Source organism: Patella vulgata, chromosome 6 (assembly GCF_932274485.2).
Source record: "Patella vulgata chromosome 6, xgPatVulg1.2, whole genome shotgun sequence".
Taxonomy (NCBI): Eukaryota; Metazoa; Mollusca; class Gastropoda; family Patellidae; genus Patella; species Patella vulgata.
Window position 1 is genome coordinate 47,313,306 of NC_065884.2, and position 26,940 is coordinate 47,340,245.

Genomic DNA, 26,940 nt, shown 5'->3' on the forward strand with positions numbered 1-26,940 from the left:
ATATATACTACTAGTAAAGAATACCATGTAGATGACCTTCTCTTAATGTCTGCTCTAAATATTTTGACCAGCAAAAGAAATGACCTTGTCACCCAAATAAAAAACAATTCATATGTTAAACATCCTTTTGTTCTAAAACATAGCTGAAGTTAGAATGTTAAAGTACTCAAATTGCTGACCTTAACTGTTTTCAAAGAAAATGACATTTGAATTATTCTTAAACTGTTTATTTTCATAAAATATTGCCTTTCTACTGTTAAATTTCTTCCACTGCTAGAATGTACATCAAATCTAATGAATATATTTAAGTTAATAACTTTTATTGTTATAAATTCAATAGCTGGTGGTGACAGAAATTTGAAACTGCATAAGCTGTTTTAAAAAGTCCATTTGTTGTTTTCAAATTATTTAATCGTGCAGTCTTGATGCTCGGATCTCATTGCTTCTTTGCAATAAAATCTTATCTTATCTTATCTTATCAAATGGCTGACATTTTACTGCTTTACACACAGAAAGACTGTTGTTATTTCAGTTATTATATAAAGACAAATAAACACCCTTAGTCTAACATATTAATTTTCCTGGTAATTAGAAACATATCTTCAGAAAAAAATCATTTTGTGCGGCATTTTAAAAGGAGTCAACGGTATAGCTTGGCCAATAAGGTCAACAAATGTTGAAACATCCAATGTTGTGCAGTAAATAACTAACTTCTTAAAAGGCAATATTTATTTCTTTATCACAATACCACAAATAAGCTTTAGAGAATTATGAAACTGTTTAAATTTTGAAATTAAAATGAATTCATATTATTAATTAAAGTTCATTCCATTTTGTAGTTTTTGTCAAAGAAAACTTTACCACACACAGTTTACAGATGTGGGACACAATCCATACTTAACCCTGCAAATAGTGGCCATATGCATTGCCTTGTGTAAGATTTTGTATCTGTTTTAACATTGATAAACAGTCTTAGTATCATGTAAAAGTCAGGGTAAATTATCATTATCACTATCTGATTTGATCCCCCTTTCTCCTCCCGCAACACCCCACCCCTCTCCCCTTGGCATTGTTTTTAAAACATAAAGAAATCTATAGTGAACATTATGATAAATCAAGTGGAAGGTCACAGGTCAAGGGGGTTTCCCACAAGTTAAACAACTGCTTGTTCCACTTGAAACTACTTGACACAGCAATAAATACTACTTTCAAAGAAATATAAACTATTGTTTTCTACCACTGACACATTACATACAAATGTCGCCATTTGATTCAGTAACCAGTTTGGTTTGTCACCTTACTAATATTACCGACCATGATTGTGATATTTTTGCAAGTAAAATGAAAAGCATACATAAAATAAAAAGACCTAAGTTAAAATACAACGCTATTTGTGCAAGTAATAAACAGCAGTTGGGTTTGTGAAAGGCTTTCTAGTAGAATGTTTTTATATTAAAACAGCCTGATCAATCAATATGTAACTGGTGATAATTTTCACTTGAATCTCATGTACAAGATACCAAGCCAAATCGGGTACCGAGTCAAACTGTGACACCTGTTTCCGCTCTCTGCATTTTTTTTTATTGTCAATGAATGTGAAATGACATGAAGACAGAAAGATTTGACTTTCAGTAGTTGGAATTATGTACCATACTTAAAATATGTGTTACTTCCTATTTGTGTTGGGAGTATTGATATAAACTTTCGCCTTTGATATGACAAGTATAACAAAACCAAAACAAATTGAGCGTAAAGTTAAGTAGGTTGGGAAGAAGTTGTCAGAATTATGCTCTGCTGGCCATGACAAATCTGTTATTAAACATGTACTGTACTATGACAGCATTATTTCTGAGGACATGAGACAGCAATATCTATCAAATAAATTATAATTTGTGACAAAACACAACAGAAAGATTAAACTATGTGATCTTTCCAAATAAATCAGAAGTTGTACTGGGTGTTCTAGAAAGAATCAATACAAACAATTCTGTGGATTATAAATGTTAAAATAACTTTAGCAATACATAGGCCTATATGAATTTGTGAGTTTTAAACTATCAAAACATTTCTGAGAGCAATTTTAACATAGAAATGTTATCTCTTTTTTCTTACCTTCAAACTGTTGTTGGTTATAGCACTCGTCACTTTTCCATCCATAGACTGCATGGGGGTAGTACATTCATTGAAAATAATAGGTTTTAATGTAGTAATTACCCTATTCCCATTCACTTCATCCATTTTGTTTGATAGTTCCGTATTTTCTGTATTCAAAAGCTGAATATTTTCACTTGAAACACTAATATTGTTAAATGACTGCTCATCATTTTCACTTTCCTTTAAATCGGCAGACTTAACTGCCTTAACTTCAAGGTCATTTAATATATCTGTGAAAGCTCGCTCCATTTCTACACGTGAACGCTTCCTTACAGGTGTCACAACACTGTCATCTACAGCACAAGTGTTTTCCCTATCATCAAACTTTTTATTTGGACTGGAAGTCACTGAATGTCTCCGAGATTTTTCAAGTAAATCTCTTTTAAACACATCTTCAGAAATAGGGCTTTCTGTCCTTAAATTTTGATCGCACTGTTCTTTGGTAGCACTTGATTTGTGTAGTTTTAGAAGCGATTCAGTACTCTGAGACAAACTTTCCCTCACTTTTTTCTTCAGCAGAATAAATGTTTCTTTATGTTGTTGCGCATGTGACAACACTGACTTTTTCTCTTGTGTGTCTTTTTCTATTCGGTCAGCGTTTGTGAGTGGCTTATTCGATGATGCTGCCTTGGCCGTATGATTAGTTTTTTTTGCTTCGTGTCTGTCCCAAGCTGTCAAATCTTTTTTAACATGTTTTATAATGTCTTCATCAATTGACTTTCGGCCGCTTCTGTAGGTTAAAGTGTTTGTTTTACTAATATCCTGCTTTGGTCTGTTATCTTTCACACACAATAATGAGTCTGTTTCTCTCTTAACCTTACTGTCATTGGTTAATTTTCTATCTGCTCTGAGTGTACTATTGTCACCTCTTGCCGAGAACTGTGTCACACAAACACTACCCACTCTACCAAGCTGAGGTGACAAGCCTCTGTTAAGGCTATATTCGCTTAAATTACTGCTGTCTGAATTGCTTAGTTTCTTTGGAACTGTTAAACTAGAACTTCTTTGAGGAGCACTAGCAATAGTTGACACTTTCTCTGTAAAGAGAAAGAAAAATAAAATCTTCAACTCATGTAATTGCAGTATAAATTTTGATGTGCTTCACTGTAAAAATAAATTATAAAAGCATACTTCATGCTCAAAGTACATTAAATATGTAATATAATATGATTTCAAACTGCATCATGCCTAAACATCATTCATCATATCTTGTGGGAAAATGATTGGACAAGGAGATTTTAAATTGGAAACAAGAGTTGTTATATTATTGGGGATTGGTTCATGATGAACCGGTGACCCCTTTAACAAGACTGTCATATAACAAGATATAGTAAATAGTATGTCATGTATCTATCAACCATCTAACAACCCATGAAATTAACATATATAAACTCATTCATGCTTAAAGATTAAAATCTGAAAAGTGATTTTTTTTCTCCCGTCCAATATCCAACTTTCTCATGTATTGTTTGTTTGTCATCTGACGTCAACAGTAAAAGTTGTCCATTACAACAACCAAATTCACAGATTTTATCTTTTTCAATCCAATCTTGTCAAATGATTTCTATTTTTCCATTACATTTTTCTATTAACTCAATAATACTATCAGGATTATTTCTATAAATTAAAACATATCATTTTTCAAGTAGCATCAAGTTACAAATTCATCTGAATAAACCTGTCTGTCATCTATTCATTTGACGAGTCTTTTGACATAAAATGCCTACCGGTAACTGTACATTTTAAGTCAAATACAAAAGGCAAATGTATTTCACAAATGACTGCATATGTGTTTATTGAATTGAATGTTTGTAAGGTTTTCTACATAAAAACTTTTATTGGAACAATAATCTATACACATTAGCATGTACACTGTCAAATTAATTAAAGGTAAATGGTCTATACGGCAATTAAATTTAACAATTGGATGCACATATGCAATGAGTGGAAAAATATCTAGATTTCTCAATTAGCCTATACAATGGTACAAATTTTTAGTGAATGAAAACAACAAGCGGTTGCCATGCAAGATACGCCCACATTTTGCAAGAGTTGGACAGAGAACACCTAAGAAAATAATCTGATTTTTTGTACAATCAGGGGCTATAATCCCAGAAGTATGATCTGATATGCACAAATATCGAAAGGAATTGAGATCTTTTGGTTTTAAACATACATTTCAAGTTTCATTAAAATAAGATAAAACTTGTGACTTCTACTTTTAAACTATTTGCACATTTTCACAAAATTCGAACTCAACCACCATTAAAGTGTAACAGTGATATATTTTTAAACGGTTTTTAAAACTGAATAACCAGCGTGACAATTTTCGTACAATCAGGAGCCATAATCCAGGAAGTTACGGTCTGCTATGCATGAATATCGAAAGGAACCAAGATATAAACACATGTTTTAAGTTTCATCAAAATTGAATTAAAATTGTGAACTCTAGAGGTTCCACAACCTTCACACTATTTGCATACAGGGAGCGGCCATTTTTTCCAGCAGTTTCTGTCCCATATTCACCAAATTCGAACTCAACCAGCCTTAATGTGTAACGGTGATATATTGAAACGGTTTTTAAAATTGAATAAAATTTATGACCTATAGCTAGAGGATCAACAAGCTAAAAACACGATTTTTGGGTACAATCAGGGGCCATAATCCAGGAAATTAAGGTCCCTTATGCGCAAATATTGAAAGGAACCAAAATCTTTGGGATATAAACATGTTTTAAGTTTCATCAAAATCGGATAAAAATTGTGACCTCTAGAGCTTCCACAACCTTGATATTACATACTTTAAAACTATTTGCGTACAGGGAGTGACCAGTTTGTCCGACAGTTTTGGTCCGATTTTCATGAAATTCAAACTCAACCATCATTATGGTGTTACAGTGATATATTCAAATGTTCTTTTTAATTTGGATAAATTTTGACCTCAAGAGGGACCACACGCTAAAAATGCAATTTTTCATTCAATCAGGGGTCATAATCCAGGAAGTTACAGTCCAATATGTGAGAATATCAATAGAATCCAAGATTGTTAGGTTATAAACATATATTCCATATTTCATCAAAATTGGATAAAAATTGTGACCTCTAGAGTGTCCACAAGCTAAAAACCTGATTTTTCATACAATCAGGGGCCATAATCCATAAAGTTAAGATCCAATACATGCAAATATCGAAAGGAACCAAGATCTTTGGGAGATAAACCTATATTTCAAGTTTCGTCCAAATCGGATAAAATTTGTGACCTGTATAGTGTCCACAATCAAATTTTGGACGGACACGGGGGGGGGGGGGGGGGCAATGACGATATACATCAACATGAAAATGTGGGAGTTTAAAAATCACAATTATAGCAAAAGCAAGATTTTACAATTATCCTACCCACTCACAATGTATGACTAAAAATTTAACTAAAAATTTCAAGAAGATTGGCAAAAGAACACTATTACACAAGAACACTATTACAAACTCTTTTGATGCTCTAGGTATATTACCTAAGTACAATAACAATTAGTTATCAATATTAGATGTTCTAGAAAGAGTAAGCCCTAAATCCACCACATATACCACAAAAATCTGTATTAATGGGAATTTAAATCCCCAACATTCCAGAATAAAGGTTAGATATAGAGTTTAAGACCATTACACAATCAAAAGTACCTTATTAAAAACCATTTTCGTATAAAGAATATTCAAATCGATCAATTCTGACCCAAGTTATCGTTTTAAGTTAACATTGGTTTCTACTGTTTAAAACCTCCATCTTTATACCTCTTAGATAAAAGGCGTAAAAAATAATTATTCATGAAGCTTTTTTATACACAGACGTACTTATCCCAATAATTACATAATAATAACAGTTTTTACATTTAAATAGTAGGCCTACATACTTTCAAAGTATATGTAAATGCCCTGGTTTGTTCTACCTTTCAAAAAATTATTTTCTAGAATCTATGTGTCCATTAATCTAGAGTTGCAGATGACCATTGTCCACTCCCCAATAAGAGCTCATTCCTACTTTTAATTCATTCTGTACAGGGTACACTATTCTAACATACATAAAACATTCAATGAAATTCTTTCACTGGTATATTTACATAAACTTTGACCAGGAGTTCGTAGGTGAGTATAGTACCATGTCCAACACATTTAATCCCCAGTAGTTGTAGGTTGAACAAAGCCAGCAACTACTTCTTATGTTATATAGCACACTGGAATTAACTAAAGTAATTAGAGGGGATTAGGCGTATCTGTTGTTACAATGAATCTAATATCCTAAGCTGAACTTTTGTATGGTTTTCTTAAACAGGACAATCACGCTAAATAGCCTTACATTTACAGTATAATTAGTTCATTCATTTACATTCTAATTAGTTCATTAACAAGTTTTTGTTAATCTTGGATCTTTAATATAAATAAAAAAAGATTATGGCAAAAAATTTCTTAAAAAGAACCATATCCCATATATTTAATAAGAATATGATGTTCATCATCATCTTCCACTATTAACTTAAGCCTTTAGATTTAACAGTATTTTCTATTGCAAACTATCATTGTCTACACTAGTGGTTCTACAACTTTGCAAAAAAAACTGTATCTGGACACGAGCGATGGCTTGGTCCAACAATATAAATGGGATTAATCCCTAGTAACTCTGCAAGGAATGTGGAGCTTGAAATGGGATTTAACAACCTACTTTTCTGCTCCATTTGAGCTAAAATAGATGGGTATACACATTTACGCCATGTAGTGTGCTATATGAGTGTCAGAGAGCGACGCTACAGCCTATGCTTATTTTGATTTCCAACTGTCATGGGTTCTTTTATATACACACACTGTGTACACAGAACCTCGGTTTTCCGCCTCTTCCGATCTACTAGATACTGTCACTTGCCAGGACCTCCATCTTGCACGACTGACATGGGGAAATACTGAGGAATTTTCTCGGCCAACACCTGGTTAGCAAGTCAGCGCCTTACTCACTGAGCAATCAATCATGTCTCGTTTTTTCAGTTGATTTTTACTTGTTGGCCTAGAAGACCAGAAGCCAAGGTATAAAATTTTAGTGTAGTACTTTCCATAGGTTTGATCTTAAAAAAAGTATTAATAAGCTAAACTTTCACGACTTGAAACAACATGCTCTTCGGTTTACAAGTTTAAACTCTTTTTTTTTAAAAAAAAAACAAAATTATTTTTTAGACTATAAAGTTAACTCTGAAATCATTAATACATCAATGTGATTTTTTTATAAAGATACCACTGGTTCTACGACAGACTTATGTTTTCTTACCCATTCCTGGTGAGAACAATTTTCTTTTAACTGGTCTGGTATATTTGTTTGTTGAGATAAAGCCTGTAGGGGACTTGTCTTTTACCTCGTTTCTACTGTTTAACCTTCTCATATTGTGTGAAAAATATTATCCCTTTTGAAGCGACCAGCTTAAAGTAATATCCAAAGTCTTATTGGCTTGTATTACACTTGTCAAAATCCTTGGTATTGGCTAGCAGTCTGTTGTATATTGAAGGTGGGGATAATTTGTTGAATCCCTCTATCTTATGTTATTATAGCTTAAACTTCCTACTGAAATTAGCTCTAATGTTTTGTATAGATTGGTGTTACTTATTACTGTTAGGGTTCACGCTCTCTAGGGGAGATGTCCATTTGCAAATATTTATCCATCAATAAGATAAAACATTTTGTCAAGAGACCAATTTATCCAGCTCTAATAATGTCTTTTCATTGCTGTTGAGTCGTACCATCTTGACTTTTGTCCAATGTGTTGACATTTCTACCTGACGAAAAAAACGTCAGATAAAACAGGTGTGTAGATATAGATTTGGATATCAATTGACAGGATTATACCATGTGATATACATTCAACAAAATTATTGAGTAATTGTGAAATAACTTACATATATATATATATATATATGTTTTGTTAAATGTACTTGAATTAAAAAAGATAGGTTGCCAGGCAAAAAATGAATCTTTTCACAGCTGCTACCGGTTATATTCGTTGGATAGTGAATCATTATGTAAATAAAAAATCTTTACACTGTATAATATCATTTGTGCGTTCAGAAGACCATATGAGTATGACATAATCAAGGGAAATAACTATATAAATAATTGTCGCAATTGTTATTCATTATACTAATCAAAACAAAGATCAAGTATACCAGATGATGACAATCACATAAAGCAGAAATCAGTTTGTGGTTACAGGATATTAAAGGAACTTAATGATAAGTTATTGTTTTATGAAATGAAATGAAATGGGGTTTAACATCCTACTGTTCTGCTCCTATACTGGGCTAATCAAGACGGGCATACGCCATACAGTGTGCTATGAGGGAAATTTTGCCAGGGCAGCGGCACTATGGCTTACTCTTATATCTAATTCCAACTGCCAAGAGATCTTTTACGTGTACGCCAATGCATACACGGGACCTCGGTTTTTCGTCAGGTCCTCCGTCCTGCACCACTGACAAGAGAAAACCACGTCGGAAAATCCCGATGAACTTTCTCGGCCAATGCAGGGATTGAACATGTGACCTCCAAGCTAGCGAGCCAGCGTCTTACCCACTTAGCCACTATTGTTTTATGCCAATTACGATCAATCACAATGTTGAGGGATGAGGACTGGATAGGGGATTGAGGAAATGGTAATGCGTGAAGTCTTATAGTCATCCCAATTGTGTGTGTATTGTGTGTGTATATATGTATACACCTACAATCACATCTTATATGAATACTACATTTTTTTTTTTAATCACCAAAAAACTAAAGAAGAGAGATGAAAATCATTCATATAATATTTTAGCCCCAAAAAGCTAACAAAAGTTTTAGTATTTAGTTATATATAATATCAATATTTTGTGGGATGAAGATATCTGTAAACAGCATTATATTTTCATTAAACTTTATCACTTTACTGAGCAAAAAGACCTTTACATGTGTTACAATTATTGGCAACAGATATGTCGACCATGATTCTTTATTAAGGACAGTTTATATAAAAACACTTTTGTCATGATCATAAAGAGTTATTGACGTGAAATTATTATATATAACTTTTACATGTGTTACAATTATAGGCAACAGATATGTCGACCATGATTCTTTATTAAGGACAGTTTATATAAAACCACTTTTGTCACAATCATAAAGAGTTATTGACGTGAAATTATTATATATTACTTTATTAATAAGTCACACGGAAAATGCTTAATTCACATGTTTATTATACACAGTATTGCAGATATATAAAGGTCACATCAAGAATTTCATGAGATTGAACTCGGTGATCTTTCTTTCATTTCTCAGTGAATACATTTCAGAACGAGAAAGCAATGGGGTTTAATGTCCACCCGACACAAACTAGGGCACTTCGGAATGAACATATGTTTCAATTTTATTAATAATAATTAGCTTGTGCATAGGGATCTTTAGCCATTGGAGGAAACCAGAGGACCTGGAGAAAACACACAAGGTTTGGCTCGAAACCACGCCACTTGACTCAATGACAGACCTTATTATCTAAAGTGCACGCATTCAACCACCCAAATACACGTCAAGATAGGGACAATATGTGTCTGTCTCTTCAATAACATATTAAATCAACAAATATAATAATAATATGATGATATCTGAGGTATATATATATATCAAATGAATATTTTCATTAGATTAAATCAAGCAATCTTTCTTTCAAATGTTATCAAAAGCCAATTTTACAAAGATGGTGGAAATATACATCTGCTTTTGCAAATAACATTATTAATTCACATCAACAAATATCTGATGATTTTAGATGTTAAACATCAAATCAATTTATTTCAATAGATTGTCTGAATTGAACTCTCTTTAAAATGTTTCAAAAGATGGCGACCATATTACATCTGTTTCTAACATAAATATTTAGTTTTTTTTTTTAAATGGAGAGGTAAATAAGTTTTCACACAGTTTATTTACTCATACTCAACCCCTTTATATATTGTTTCAAATAGGTGTTAGTTGCACGGAATCTGTATAAAACACTGACGTGAATAAGAACATGCGAGGTCATTGCCAGTGCAACAAAAAGTTTTTGGGTTTATTTGCAACAAATATAAAAGGCAGAAAATCATGCAGCAGAATGTGTCAAATACACTTTATTACCTCCTCCTAATTCAAAGACATCAGCTTTACTAAACATTTTATCTTTATTCTCTAAGTTCAAAAGGAAACACTTGACCATGTCCTAATTGTGTAAAAGAATTGTAACTATTTTAATTAAATGATTGCATGAGCCACTGATATAACACACTAGTACAAATCTCTTTAATAAGAAAGAGAGAAAGGCCAGAGACTTTGTTTTATCAAACAGACATAGCCACTCCCTCTTCACCTTTATCAATTTGTTTTAAATCAAGAAAAAAGATGACATAACTGATATAGACATAGGCTTAGACATTTGGTTCACAATAAATTGTTGTATTAAAGTCTGTTTCTATATTGAAACAAAATCTAGATCAGATAATGATGATCACAGCTGGATCAAATTTTAAACAAGCGGGTGCCATGCAAGATACGACCCACATTTTGCAAGAGATGGACAGAGAACAAGCCCAAAAAAGAAACGATTTTTTTTGTACAATCTGGGGCCATAATCTAGGAAGTTGCGGTCCGATATACGTGAATATCTACAGGAACCTAGATCTTCCGGATATAAACATATTTAAGTTTCATCAAAATCAGATAAAAATTGTGACCTCTAGGGGTCCACAAGCTAAAAACACGATTTTTCGTACAATCAGGGGCCATAATCTAGGAAGTTACAGTCTGATATGCGCAACAAATAGCGAAAGGAATCGAGATCTTTGGGACATAAACATATATTTTAAGTTTCATCAAAATCTGACAAAAATTGTGACTTCTAGAGTGTCCACAACCTTAGTATTACATACTTTTACACTATTTGCATACAAGTAGCAGTCTTTTTATCCAACACTTTCGGTACCGATTTTCATGAAATTTTAACTCAACCATCATAATGATGTAACAGTGATATTTTTAAATCAGATAAAAATTGTGACCTCTAGAAAATTGACTCCCTTAGACTCGATTTCTGAGCACTTAAAAAATAGTTTCGGAGATTTGATACACTATTAGTTTTGGCATCTTGTTAAACCATGGATTGATTAATACCCTGTAAAATCGAGATCAAAACACTGCTGCGGCTGACCCGCAGACAGAAATATAGGCTACCTATAAAACAATCAGAAAGACGATTTTGTAAACCTAAGCACCATGATATAGTATTGGCATGTGGGAAAAACCTTGTCAGCGATTTTCACAACATATGTATGTTGCCGCCCAGTCTTCAACTTTTGGGCTCAGTAGGCGGCACAGTTTGGCCAGTGCGCGGCGCCGCCGCCGCCTAGTCACCATGTTAAACGAGACTCTGCCTCTGAACACAAAATATGTCATTTCAGGTCTAACATATGCTATATTTTATACCAACAATTTCATGCATTCTGGAATCTTTAGCAGTGGGAGAAAACCAGTGAACCCAGAGAAATTCCACATGGTTAGGCAGTTAACCCTACTCGATCCTGCTTGTGCATAAGCCTGGGATTGAAACCCTTTAGATCGCCACCCAACCCCTCAATTCTAAAGATAATCAAGCAATCCATGCTCTGAATAATCTTCTTTGGTAGGCAATTAACAATGTATCCTCAAACCAGCAGCTGCCAGGCAGGATACACCCACATTTTCGAGAGATGGATAGAGAACAAGCTAACAAGAAAGTGATTTTTCCTACAATCAAGGGCCATAATTCAGGAAATTACAATTCGATCTGCGCAAATATCGAAAGGAACTGAGATCTTTGTGTTATAAACTTACATTTCAAGTTTCAACAAAATCGGATAAAAATTGTTACCTCTATAGGGTCCACAACCTTGATATACCATATTTTTACGCTATTTCAGAACGAATGGCAGCCATTTTGTCTGTCAATTTTGGGCCGATTATCACAACATTCGAAATCAGTCGTCCTTAGGGTGTAACGGTTATATAATAATACGTTTTTTTAAATCAGATAAAAATTATGACCTTTATAGGGTCCAGAAGCTAAAAACGCGTTTTTTGGTACAATCAGCGGCTATAAATCAAGAAGTTAAGGTCCGATATGCGCGAATATCGAAAGGAACCAAGATCTTTGGGTTATAAACTTACATTTCAAGTTTCAACAAAATAGGATAAAAACTGTGACCTCTATAGTGTCCACAACCTTGATATACCATACTTTTACGCTATTTGAGAACGAAAGGCGGCCATTTTGTCTGTCAATTTTGGGCCGATTTTCACGAAATTCGAACTCAGTCATCCTTAGGGTGTAACAGTGATATAATAATACGTTCTTCTAAATCGGATAAAAATTATGACCTCTATAGGGTCCACAAGCTAAAAACGTGATTTTTCGTACAATCAGGGGCCATAATTCAGGAAGTTACGGTCCGATATGTGCGAATATCGAAAGGAACCAAGATCTTTGGGTTATAAACTTACATTTCAAGTTTCAACAAAATCGGATAAAAATTGTGACCTCCATAGGGTCCACAAGCTAAAAACGTGATTTTTCGTACAAACAGGGGCCATAATCCATGAAGTTTCGATCCGATACATGCCAATATCGATAGCCGCCGAGATCTTTTGGAGATAAACCTATATTTCAAGTTTCGTCAAAATCGGATAAGAATTGTGACCTGTAGAGTGTCCACAAACAAATTGTGGATGGACGGACGGACAGGGGCGACGGCATAATACGTCCACATGAAAATGTGGGCGTATAAAAATAATAAATTCCTAAAAATCTTACATTTTTTAAACATGAACAACTTATTCCATCACTTCTATTCAAACATCTACACTCTTTTAACTCAATAAACAATTTGAAGAATGCACATTGTAACAAAAAAAAATATCATGAATGACAAAACATGCTGAATATGAAAATCTTACCCTGTAAACTGTACCTACTAGCTTACATTGTACTCATTTAAGAGAAAATTAAGACTGTATAATAGTTGAATAAAAAAATAATGCTACACTTCACTGACATTCAAATGACAGCTCAATTATAGTGACACACTTTTAATAATAATATGTATATGTGACACAGGGACTATAACAATGGGTTATCTATAAACTTATATTTTGTCAGATCGTCATATATGCCCTTAAGTAACAGGTGTTTAATGTGATATAAAATATGTAATATTTCATGTTACTTAACTTAGGGATGGGAGAAATGGGGTTTAACTGCCAATAAACACAAACCTGGGAATTTTGGGACTAACATATGATGCATTTTTATTTTAAGAATTCGCTGGAATCTGGGTCTTTAGCATTGGGAGGAGCTGGTGAAAATCCAAGAGGTTAGGCAGGTTAGTCTACCTTTTGTCACGTACAAGCTTTGGATCCACTCAGATCCCTCCCTCCCCAAACTCTATTAGGACTGGGATAGGGTTTAAATATTTATTTTAGTTCCACTTAGGTTGCTCATACCTTTTAGGAAACAAAGAAAATAGTCTAAATTTAGTAAATGATTTCTTCACACCCAGTAAGATAGGTCCACTATTAAGAGATTTAAATGGTATGTTGACAATTAATGGAAAAAGTCAAATCGTTCACAATTCACATATATCTCAAAAGCCAAAAACATATAGGCCTACTACAATGTATTTTAATGTGAAGACGGTGGTATGACGTGGTATGAAATTAATAATGAAATTAATAGAAAGCAGCAAAAACTAAATGGACATAACTTGGGATATAACTGATGAATTTGTCTAAGTTTTAGACCCAAATTTTTAGTTTTGATTGTGTGTGGTTCTTAAGTCTATATCTAATTTTCATTCTGGCCTTCTAGGGCTTTAAAAAGTAAATTACCCTATGAAGTTCACTCACAGCCCTCCTGGTCAGAAGGACTTGTTAGTCTAAAATCAAGGCTTGGAACCAATAAGTTCAAGAAGAGGATCATCAAGTCTTGCTTTATCAGAATGACCGAAGATATCAGAGGGGATTTTACTATAATATCACCAACGTTCTCGGGGCTATTCTTGGTTCGAATATGCACCCAGGTGATACATATGTAATATTTCATACATATGGACAATTTGTAGATGTGGATGAGCTAGGATTGGGGGTGTATAGCACATTCACAGAGAAGTTTTCTGGCGAAGGCGGTCACTGTTCATTAGAAGTCCAAGTCGAAATCTGTTTCAATATTTCTTTATATACAGTACCTTTCACATTTAAAAAAAGAAAAGAAAAAGGTCTGTGTGTCTAAATTATTTTTAAAATTATTGTTATATTGCTATAATCAGGTCTGTTAAGCAAGGTGGACTGGCCATCCATTTTTTGACTGACATTCCAACGCGGTGCCATATTGGTGACGATCAATGTGTAAAGCACTGTGTAATCATTTTACAAACTTTAACAAAGTTGATTTGACCACATAGACCTAGTTCTTTTACGTAATTAAATTTTAAACATAAGATAATAGCAAGACTATTAAGACGCTTAGTAACCCTAATATGATCTTGTAAATATTGTAATTATTGTAATTATTTAACTGTATATAAAGAAATATTGAAACAGATTTCGACTTGGACTTCTAATGAACAGTGACCGCCTTCGCCAGAAAACTTCTCTGTGAATGTGCTATACACCCCCAATCCTAGCTCATCCACATCTACAAATTGTCCATATGTATGAAATATTACATATGTATCACCTGGGTGCATTTTCGAACCAAGAATAGCCCAGAGAACGTTGGTGATAATAATCACATTCAGTTCTTAACTCAAGTGAAATTATTTCACATATTGGGTACTAAACAAGTCATAAATTTCTAAAATAAAATGGCAGCATAGCGTTTGACTTACTAACTGCGTGTAATATTTATTTAAAATGGCCAACAGTGTATAATTTACTGGATGTAAGGAAGATAGAAAACTGATGCTTCATTTACAGAATAAAATAGATCCAGATAAAACTGTCAGTGGGAGGGCTGGTTTTACATATGAAGAGCAATTCTTTCCTTTATCATAAAACAGCATGAATGATTTGGAATTCAGAAATGTTGCTGTCCTCTCACAGTTCAATTTCCTTACTCCTAAATAAAAATTAGGACACAGCACAATATTTAGAATTAATAATTATTTAGAAAATTTGTCAAAATATTTTGTTATGTTTTTAATTTGTCAAGGCATGAGAGGACAACGGCATTTCAGGATTTTTTTCCATTGAAATGCATTGTCACAAGACTTCTATTGTAAAATGCAATGCAACCATAGGACTATCGACAAAACAAAACATCTTTGACTGGAAAAATGAGGAAGACCTCGCAGCCTCAACACCGATAAGAATTTGATATCACCTTCAATTTTTATTTGTTTTTTGTCTTCACAAATTCTTCTCGTAGCACAAAACAATATGTTTTCTCTGTGGTAAACATCTATGTGTACTAGGTAATTCACACCACTGCCAACACCCATAAGTCACAACACAGACTATTTAATTTTTTGAAATTGTTCACAAAATTTTATGTGATAAAATGGCTTATTCTCTCTTTCTGTTTTTGATTTATTCAAACTGTTTACACTTTAAGATTAAATGTTATGTGTTATATAATAAAAACGGTGTTGGTTTTCCTTTAACTATGACTTGTCGACCTGATAACAACACGTTCTATTGTACACTAATCCTATCATCAAAGACGCAGTAACACATTTACGTTTTCATTGACTGGGAAAATTACAGTATCAATGTACCTTATTTCGGTAATAAACAAGACAATTGTTTGTTGATGTTTATCGATTTCAGGTTATTAACTTGTAAGTGAGCAGACACACTAAACAGATCACAGACTATCCAATACAAAACGGTCAGTAACTATGTGAACTCCTCAAAGGAGTCTCATTTTTACATTTCATGTAAAATATACCAGTTATATATGAAGCTGTAGTTTGCATTCAATGCCTTTGGTTTGCCTAAACATTTCTGACACATAAAATAATACAAACGTGACATTTGATTTGACTGGTGTTGTACATGAGGCATTATATATGTATCATTAAAGACACACTATGGGAGATTAGATTAGTTCTCACTATACTAGTTAAAAACTAGATAATGTAAATTGAATTTGCTGAAAATTTCAGTTAAATTGATCCACTCTGAACCAAGATTTTAGCGACTGAATTTTTGGCCTAGCCTCGATCATCATTACTAAAGTCGGTACCATAAAAAACATAGTCTCGATTATCCATTTCATGATTAAATTATGAATGGAAGTCAAACAGCAAATCGGAACCTAATCCAATAAACATCTCAGGCTAGCAATGCCACCGAGTGTTGATTATGGTTTTGATAAGTTAATTAATGTCTAATTAATAATTTTGATAATATTTCAGGCCTAAAGAAAGACCTGCAATAGGCAGATTTAGCTCTTGCATAATATATGTTTAATTTAGGAATTTCACACATTTAACCAATGCTATCTTTCTTTTGAATAAATGAATAGGCATAACTATGTTGCCCTGGCAAAAATCTAATTTAGATGTTAGTCTCAAATTTGTTCAAGATTGTCCTTCATGGACGTTTTGATGCAATAAACATCTTATCTTATCTTATTTTATTCAAATTGCTACCTTGTCAAAAAGGTTTCATTTTACTGCCACAAAATAAATGCCTAATTTATTCAAACACAACTAACCAACAAGTAAAATCGATTCTCTAAATTGATAGAATACAGTTAAATATAGAGGATGCCCTGTTTAGACAGGTTATCAACATATAATACTAAACAATGATACATAATATACCTTGATATAATTAGTTTCCTATCATATAACACCATTGAATGACACATGTATAAATCATTGTCCAATTATATCATCCCTTAGATAGATTCATTTATCAGTTATTGAAATATAAGTCTTGTAAATATGTCTTCAATAACAATCAATGTCCAAATATTGTACGTAAATCTTTTCAGACACAGTTTAATCCAGACAATTTGGACAATATCTAATTTTACATGACTTAATCTATGCTAAAATGTACTCAAATTAATTATTTAATTCAGAAAATAACACCAAAACATCAACCTTGGTAATCTCTCAGACTGGATTCAATTCAATTGATCAAATTTATCTAACCCCAAGCTTATATAGACGACACTGCTTGCAGAGGATACAAGATGTTGCACAATTTTCAATTCATTATATCTTTGTTTATACTGAATCCAACCCAACCACTTTTAGATCGATATCTATTTCACCTTTAACCATATTGTAGTTGTGTCATTTTAGAACAACCAATAACATTGTTGGCCTTTCCGCTAAGATTACTACAATTGCTGTGACTTGTGATGGGTATCATACTCTAGTCTATACATGGAATGCTTATTGGTACTCTTTCATTTATTAGTGCAATTCACAAAGAACTCCGATAATTTACAGTGTGCTCCAATGAGAATATTTCAATTCAGTTATTTGTAAACACATATAGTAAGTTCATGTCAGTTAATATATTAAATCTGATATGATGGATTGACAGACACCTTGTACATGTCTCTAACACAACTCGCCCATCCAGAGTCTGAACTTTTCACTCGAGGCGTAAACAATACCAAAGAACACATCATTCAGAAGTGAAAATTAACGATTATAAGCATACAGACCACCCTTCATCAACAAAACACTTACTAGTAAACTAATGCATAGCCATTACTTTATCCATACTAAATCATTGCACTATTATTTAATGAAATAATTTTACTTCTGATTTCAATACAGGAATTGACACATTGTTTTCTACTAAACATATAGGTACCTTATTTCATGTAATAAAAACCCAGCTCAAATATATGCCTACTAGACAATTTGTTCTTTTTCAGAGCATATAATAAGTGCTAATCTATAATGAGAAATTTGATCTGCTCACCTATACTCTGATAAGTGATAAGAATAGGGATGCTCAATTTCATGGTAACAGAGACATCCTTTCATGAACAAATATTTAAGCACCTGGACAGTTATTATTACCTATAGAATATATTGTATCTGGAAAAGTGTATGGCATAAAGTTAGACTAACAAGGTAATTTCAGGATCCTTTGGTTAGATTCCATTGTATTAAACACTTTTTTTTATTAATATTTTATATTTGATTATTACCTAACAACAGCATCTGGAAAGCGTGCATGAGAATTAGTTGTTTCTTACCTTTTTACACACAGTAAGAGAGAACGGAGGGGCACTGGAGTATGCAAAATTGTGTGCACTTCAGTGACCAGAGTCCACTTGGACTTTCCTTCTATGCTCCTTTAAATTTTAAATCTCTTTTTATGTAATGTAATGCTTCACTGTAAGTGTAAGATCTTACCATATATCTTATCATGGACAAGAGCAATGCTGATGTATTGTACTATTAGAAAATCATAGCAACAGATAAAGACAACCTGAGCGGAAAAAAGGTGCGTATAACCACAGCATAAGAAGCTTAATACACAATATCTATTCCAGATAAATTGATTGTATTAAATCTTTTATTGGTGGAATAGTTAGTTTATCATTTAAATCTGTAATCTGATAACACCAAGATATAATTTATTGTCAATTACGATTCTCGTAGTTCTAAAAAAAATCAATTGTTTAGCCATATTTCTATAGCTATAATAGGGGATCTACATTTCTATGTATCTCAACAACAACATGTACATATAGATAACACCAGCGGCTGCCAGGCAGGATACGCCCACATTTTCGAGAGATGGATAGAGAACAAGCTAAAAAGAAAGTGATTTTTCGTACAATCAAGGGCCATAATTCAGGAAGTTACGTTCCGATATGCGCGAATATCGAAAGGAACCACGAACTTTGGGTTATAAACTTAGATTTCAAGTTTCAACAAAATCGGATAAAAATTGTGACCTCTATTGGGTCCACAACCTTGATATACCATATTTTTACGCTATTTGAGAACGAAGGACGTTCATTTTGTCTGTCAATTTTGGGCCGATTTTCACGAAATTCGAACTGAGTCGTCCATGGGGTCTAACGGTGATATAATAATACGTTTTTTTAAATCGGATAAAAATTATGATCTCTATGGAGTCCTCAATCTAAAATCGCGATTTTTCGTACAATCAGGGGCCATAATTCAGGAAGTTACGTTCCGAATGCGCGATTATCGAAAGGAGCCAAGATCTTTGGGATATAAACTTACATTTCAAGTTTCAACAAAATCGGATAAAAATTGTGACCTCTATAGGGTCCACAACCTTGATATACCATATTTTTACGCTATTTGAGAAAGAAGGGCGGCCATTTTGTCTGTCAGTTTTGGGCCAATTTTCACGAAATTCAAACTCGGTCGTCCTTAGGGTCTAACGGTGATATAATAATACGTTTTTTTAAATCGGATAAAAATTATGACCTCTATGGGCACAAGCTAAAATCGCGATTTTCCGTACAATCAGGGGCCATAATTCAGGAAGTTATGTTCCGATATGCGCAAATATCGAAAGGAACCGAGATCTTGGGTTATAAACTTACATTTAAAGTTTCAACAAAATCAGATAAAAATTGTGACCTCTATAGGGTCCACTAACTTGATATACCATATTTTTACGCTATTTGAGAACGAAGGGCGCCATTTTGTCTGTCAGTTTTGGGCCGATTTTCACGAAATTCGAAGTCAGTCGTTCTTAGGGTCTAACGGCGATATAATAATACGTTTTTTTTAAATCGGATAAAAATTATGACCTCTATGGGCTCCACAAGCTAAAATCGCGATTTTTCGTACAATCAGGGGCCATAATTCAGGGAGTTACGTTCCGATATGCGCGAATATCGAAAGGAACCGAGATCTTTGGGTTATAAACTTACACTTCAAGTTTCATCAAAATAGGATTAAAATTGTGACCTCTATAGGGTCCACAACCTTGATATACCATATTTTTACGCTATTTCAGAACGAAGGGCGGACATTTTCTCTGTCAGTTTTAGGCCGATTTTCACGAAATGTAACTGTGATATAATATTACGTTTTTTTAAATCGGATAAAAATTATGACCTCTATAGGGTCCACAAGCTAAAAACGTGATTTTTCGTACAATCAGGGGCCATAATTCAGGAAGTTACGTTCCGATATGCGCGAATATCGAAAGGAACCGAGATCTTTGGGTTATAAACTTACATTTAAAGTTTCAACAAAATCAGATAAAAATTGTTTAAACTAAATCGGGTAAAAATTGTGACCTCTACAGTGTTCACAAGCTAAAAACGTGATTTTTCGTACAATCAGGGGCCATAATCCATGAAGTTACAGTCCGATACATGCCAATATTGAAAGGAATCGAGATCTTATGGTGATAAACCTATATTTCAAGTTCCATTGAAATCGGATAAAAATTGTGACCTGTAGACTGTTCACAAACAATTGTGGACGGACGGACAGGGGCGACGACAATATACGTCCACATGAAAATGTGGGCGTATAAAAAATATGTAAACATTATCAACTGTGCAAGTTTCTTCTTTTTGTACTAGTGCATTAACCTCAGTTATTTAAGGGACTCTACCAGTCAGGATTGTCATTTTAAGAAATAAAAGATTACTTCTTCTTTATCCATCAAATTAATGACACACTCTTGTAACATTTTAATCAATAATAATATCTTATCCATAATAATCAGAAAATATTGTACATTGATCTTCAAAGGTATTCAATATACCATATTTCAAATGGTGCAATTCTTAAACCGGTTATTTGAAATGAAATGGGATTTAATGTCCTACTTTTCTGCTCCATCTGGGCTAATGTCATACAGTGTGCTATGAGAGAAATTGGACAGTGGTGCTACAGCCTATTGGTACTTTTATATTGAATTCCAACTGTCAAGTGTACAGTGGACGTCGCTTTATCATCCCATCTGAACAATTAGATGTGTTATTTGATTGAAAGAACTTATATTATTGTCAATACTAAAGACAGAAACACAACTAATCTTTCAAAATAAAGGCTTCTTCTTGCCTAACAAATGAAATATCACTGTCAAAACATTATTTTTATAGATAAATACCATTTTCCTGGAGAAAATTCCTTAAAAATCAACGTTCAAATACATATTTTATCCTTGCATTTCCAGATGTCTTTATAATTTTTTGTGTGGAATAAACCTTAGTAATAGTATAATGTGATAAGTACAGATAGATATAACAATATGTAACAATTATATCTAAAGTATATCAAATTCCCAGGTGTACTAACTCTTAATCTACTTATCTACTTACATATACATGTACACGTTTTAAACTCAAGCAAATATTTATCTATTGCCATTTTTGCATGTTCTTGGAAAAATTGTACTTTGCAGCTGCAATTATTTTGTACAAATAAAACGGTTTACTCAAGCTAAAGAGACCATGCATCAAAAACAAAGAATAAAACAAACACAAATTTCTTTATAACACTGCACGTTTCTAAGAATTTATCTATCTCAACTCTAAAATACAACCAGAAGATCTTTAATGAAATAGGATGAATTTATTTTTCTACAGGAGATTGAAAATATTATGGAGAGAGTATCTAGAATAAATTTTCTAGAGTGACAATAGAGTGTAATAGTAGACGTGCCACACAAACTTTCATTATTATGGTTAAAGAATCACTAGATATTTCTAAAAGAGTAAGCACATCAAAAGACTACAGATGAAAATCAAATGACAGTTTTATTAATATAAAGATGACACAAAGTATACTAGATTTTAAAATTTGTTAATCATCTATTGCAATTAACAGAAATAACATTTTGGATAAATGTCATAAAGAATTACTGTTTTCATGATATGAACAATTTAGTTGAATCACATTCAAAATATAAATTTGGAACCTAAAACAAATTTAACAAAAATGATTTACCTTAAAAGAAAATTCAGATGTTTTTTTTAAAGATGTTTAAAAGAGCACATTATATCAGCCTCTTCTAAGTTTCCTATGACTGATGATAAAATTGGTATTAATGTCCAACAACACAATCTATTGTAGTTCCCTCCCACTGTTAAACAACCAACCTATAGTATTGTACCTCACTCTAGGCGAGCAGACGACATTTCAATATCTGGTACAAAAGACCAAAAGAGAGAAGGGGTAGACATATACTTGTAGACTGGTCGAACACCTAACAAACACAACACACTCATTGAATAACTCTGGTCCTATGATAAACTGCTTCTGAGGGGATCACCTCGTTAGCCTATTGTCCGAATCACACACCAAACTTTGATCTAGTCAGCTAAAAAAAACATCTTCTAATACAAACAACAATGTGAAGTAAAGTTGTCCAATAAAAAATAAGATCATCCTTTCATTGTATTGCCGCACGCCAGTTTATTTGGATGAATAAATCACCAAACAACATATAACAGGGAGTCTGAAAAGATACTATTCAATTTAATGCCCTGAGATATGTAAAATATTATTTACCATATATAACTTTTTATTTGTAGCACATCAATGTAAATATCAGGACCTCAAACAGTTAAAGAAATATTTTGTTTGAATGTATCACTTCAATTTTTTTCAAATATTTCATAACCATCATTTTTTTAAAAAATCAAGGTTGAATCCACTCCTTTTTATGTCTGAAATTCATATATTTATATATTATCTAAACAATTTATCAATTTTCTGTTTTGAACTTCGGTGGGAAAACTTTATAATAGATGCAATATGAACACAATTTCTCTTTACTATCAAATGGTATACAGTATTTTAAAAAAGAAAAATTTCAAAAGATAAGGTTAAATGATAGAAATGAATAAACATCTTGCCCATTTCACAATTTTTTTTATAGTACTTGTAAGGAGGAAAAAAACCTGCGACTGCAGTTATTTCTTATATTGATGAATTTAATATGTTAATTAAAATATTCAAACAGATCAAACCATGTGAATTAACCTTACTGAATAAAGATTTTTCTCAAGCCACAGACATTCAATGCCGAACAAGGCCAACTTCAGGAGCCACAACCGCCAATTTTTTGTGTAAACATACATAACTTTGGTTAGATAAAGCTGTATAAATCAATTAAATATGGGTGGATTTCTTTATACTTAACCACAGATACACATGGATATTGGCGGATAAACATTCTACTGAAAAAAAGCAATCATGTTTTCAACATACTCTTAATTCAAATATTAGTTCGATCGCACTTTCTCATCTCTAACATAGACACCTCCTTTTAAACACAATTCAAATATTGGTAGTTACATAAAACATTCTGTCTGTCACTGCAAATTTCTCATCATCAAGAAAAGCTTATACAGAAGGTCCTGTTTATTTTTATAGCTTGTCTTCCAGTGTATAAGTGGGGATACTTTGATGGGAGGTTTTACATTCTATCAGCCTCCAATACATCCAGTCAATTATTTTGAAATGTATCTTATTCAGGGTCAGCCTCTGGAGCTGTAGGACCCATTGCGAACATTTTAGGTGAAATGTGTGTGAAAGAGCGTTACCTAACATCTGCTTCCACCAACGTGATATTGCAGACAACATCCTAAACTGCTTGTATAGGCAGCCATGTGTAAAAAGGAATTTTATAAATCTATTTCTCAGCAGAGGCAGATTTGTCTCAAATTGTTCATTTAATCTTATCTAAACACACCCATATATACAGTAGAATCTGCATTAAGCAGCCACCCAAGGGAATTTTCACAAATGACCGCTTAACGGGAGTGGCCTCTTAATAAAATCTCGTTGCTTTTTGTGCCGACATAAATTAAATATTACGCTTGGATGCATTGGAAGCGGTAAATTTGGCCGTCGCTGAATCTTGCGCCGAACGAAAATTCTTTACTCAAATCTCGGACATAACTTAACGGGAGTGGCCTCTTAATAAAATCTCGTTGCTTTTTGTGCCGACATAAATTAAATATTACGCTTGGATGTACTGGAAGCGGTAAATTTGGCCGTCGCTGAATCTTGCGCCGGACGAAAATTCTTTACTCAAATCTCGGACATAACTTCTGTAAACTTGTCATTTTGTACCAACCTTTGATACTACTGTCTACCATTGTGATGCATTTGATAATATTTATCCATTTTTGTGAAGAAAATCGATGAATTCATTTTATTTTATCAAAAAAGCACATGAACAAAAAACATCGCTAATTTTATCACCTATTTACAGGGGGTGTAACTCTGTATGTAATATTATAGGAGGTGCTAAGAGAGATACTAGTTAATCGTGACAAAACTCGGTACTTTTATTTTATTCAATCAGTATCAAACAATGTGTCGTTACGCGTGAAAACAATGATCAGGTTAGTCGTTTAATAAAACAAAAGATTAATTAACAGATAATACCGGGTTGATTGTTATGTTTACATTTCTTTTTACCTGATCAGTGGGGGTCCAGTTAATTAACTACTACTCACGGGATTAGCGGGGGTGTTACAAAGAACGACAAGATGGTATCATTCAACAATGGCCGTTGAATGGGCGATGTTTTGTTGAATTTATTAGTAAAATAGTGACCGCTGGCCGCGTTAGAGGAGTGACCGTTGAATAAAGAGATGAAACAACAGAATTTCAACGGGGGGAATTTATCGTGACCGCTTACAAGGGTATGTCGCTGAATAGGAGTGGCTGCTCATACAGATTCTACTGTAACTGAAAACGACAAATCCAAAAACTCTACAGTTCTAATGCAAATACAGTAGAATATGTACCGTCAATGCTAAGTTTTGTCACGATCATCTAGTATCTATTTTCCATCATTGCCACTTTGTTGTTAAACATAAGTTTTAGCGCCTCCTACATAATACATACAGAGTTACACCTCTCTGAAAATCGGTGACAAATTCGGCGATGGCTTTTTTTGGACATGTTCTTTTTTGATAAAATAAAATTGATTCATGGATTTTTTTCACAAAAATGGATAAATATTATCGAATACATCACAATGGTAGACAGTAGTATCAATGTTGGTACAAAATGATGATACGTTCACAGAAGTTATATCACCCATTTGAGTCAAAGAATTTTCGTTCCAAGCAAGCTTCAGCGACGGCCAAATTTACTGATGCAAGTATTCATGTTTGCTCCAAATGCATCCACATGGAAAATTTACTCGATGTTAGTAATGAAATGACATGAAATGGAGTTTAACGTCCTTCTGTTCTGCTCCGAACTGGGCTAATGAAGACGGGTTGATGTTAGTGTCAGCACAAAGAAACATTGAGATATTTATCAAGAGGTCACTCCCCCTTAAGCGGTCAGTCATGAAAATTCCCTTGAGTGGCTGCTTAATACAGATTCTACTGTACTTAGAAATTGAGAATCAGATAAATCTGTCATGGCAAAAAAAAAATATACTACCTGTACTGAATGCTACTATAGGTGAGATATATATAGGAAATATATGACCACAATGTTAAAGGTTTAATTGTTACCTCACTATGTAATAACAGCTTAAATCTCAAGTAAACACCTTAAACCAATTTCTTCTTTATAAATACCAGTAGATTTCCAAGTGTTATATCGAGGAATACTAAAAGTTGTCAATACACTTCAAACCTTTTTTAACACTACTGGTCATACCCGACTGATATGAGATCTTTTATATAAGGTAACTATTAAGTGTTGACTATAGCAGATTAGTAAGTGATACAAAATTGGGCTAAAAAGATTTAATTTGATAACTATTGTTCATTGTTGACATTGCTTTCTAGCATGATGGGTTTCTAAATGCAAGATGTTTAATATTCGTTTTCAAGTTGGGAGAAAAAATGTGACGGTCATGGCAAAGAGGAACAAGTAAAGATTAGTTTATTAATATGTTTACTTTGTCCACCAACTTCAAACAAAGCAAACTAAATCCATGTATTCCCCAAATCTAGATTTTCTCAAAGTCAACTGAGTATTCAAATCTTGATAAGCCACAATAATCAGTATAAAAACTGATGTTAAATTCCTTTTGACACCTGTATACAATTTCTTGCTTGGGATTCCAAATGGAAAGTGGTATAAGAGAGTACCAGCGCAGGCAAATAACTTATATGGAAGGTGACCAAAGAGAATGGTATCACATGCAAATAATCCAGGGTTCCCGCGGTCCTTGAAAATCCTTGAATATCCTTAAATTTAAAATTTCATTTTCAAGGTCTTGAATATCCTTGAATTTCGTGGAAATAGGAAAATATCCTTGAATTTCAGTTGAGATCCTTAATTTTGTTTCAAATGTCTTCAATTCCTTTTAAATATGAGATTATAATGATAGTTGGTAATGTTTTGGTTATTTTTAAGATGAAAAATTGTAACTTTAGGCTAAAAAATATCCTTGAAAATCCTTGAATTTGACGTATATTTATCCTTGAATATCCTTGAAAAATTGGTTGACGAAGCTGCGGGAACCCTGTAATCCATAGGAAGCATTTTTTTCTTACAATTTTAATTAAATGAAGTGTTTCCAAAAGCCAAATAACTCGATACAAAACCATCAATTAGTTCCTAATCCTTTCTATATGAAACACAAATCTAAACCAGAATTTGACTGAGGCTAACTGATAAATGATTCACGGCAAAAATCATAAATAATCAAATTTTGTTTAACCATAAAAATTTCATGTACAAATTAAAGAAAGTTATAACTGAATGAAATAATAACTAACATCAGCTTCATCAGTTAATTTCTTTAGGACAAATT

General features: G+C 33.1%; 1 protein-coding gene across 5 annotated transcripts in view; it reads right to left on the bottom strand.

Annotated features, from left to right (window-relative positions):
• Nucleotides 1-26,940, bottom strand: part of LOC126825078 (titin homolog) — a 105,880-nt gene that overhangs the window by 45,163 nt on the left and 33,777 nt on the right. For all 5 annotated transcript variants that reach the window (XM_050554528.2, XM_050554531.2, XM_050554530.2 and 2 more), the window contains one exon: nucleotides 2,113-3,191. In XM_050554528.2, coding sequence (XP_050410485.1) covers nucleotides 2,113-3,191 — 1,079 coding nt within the window. The remainder of the gene's footprint in view (nucleotides 1-2,112; nucleotides 3,192-26,940) is intronic.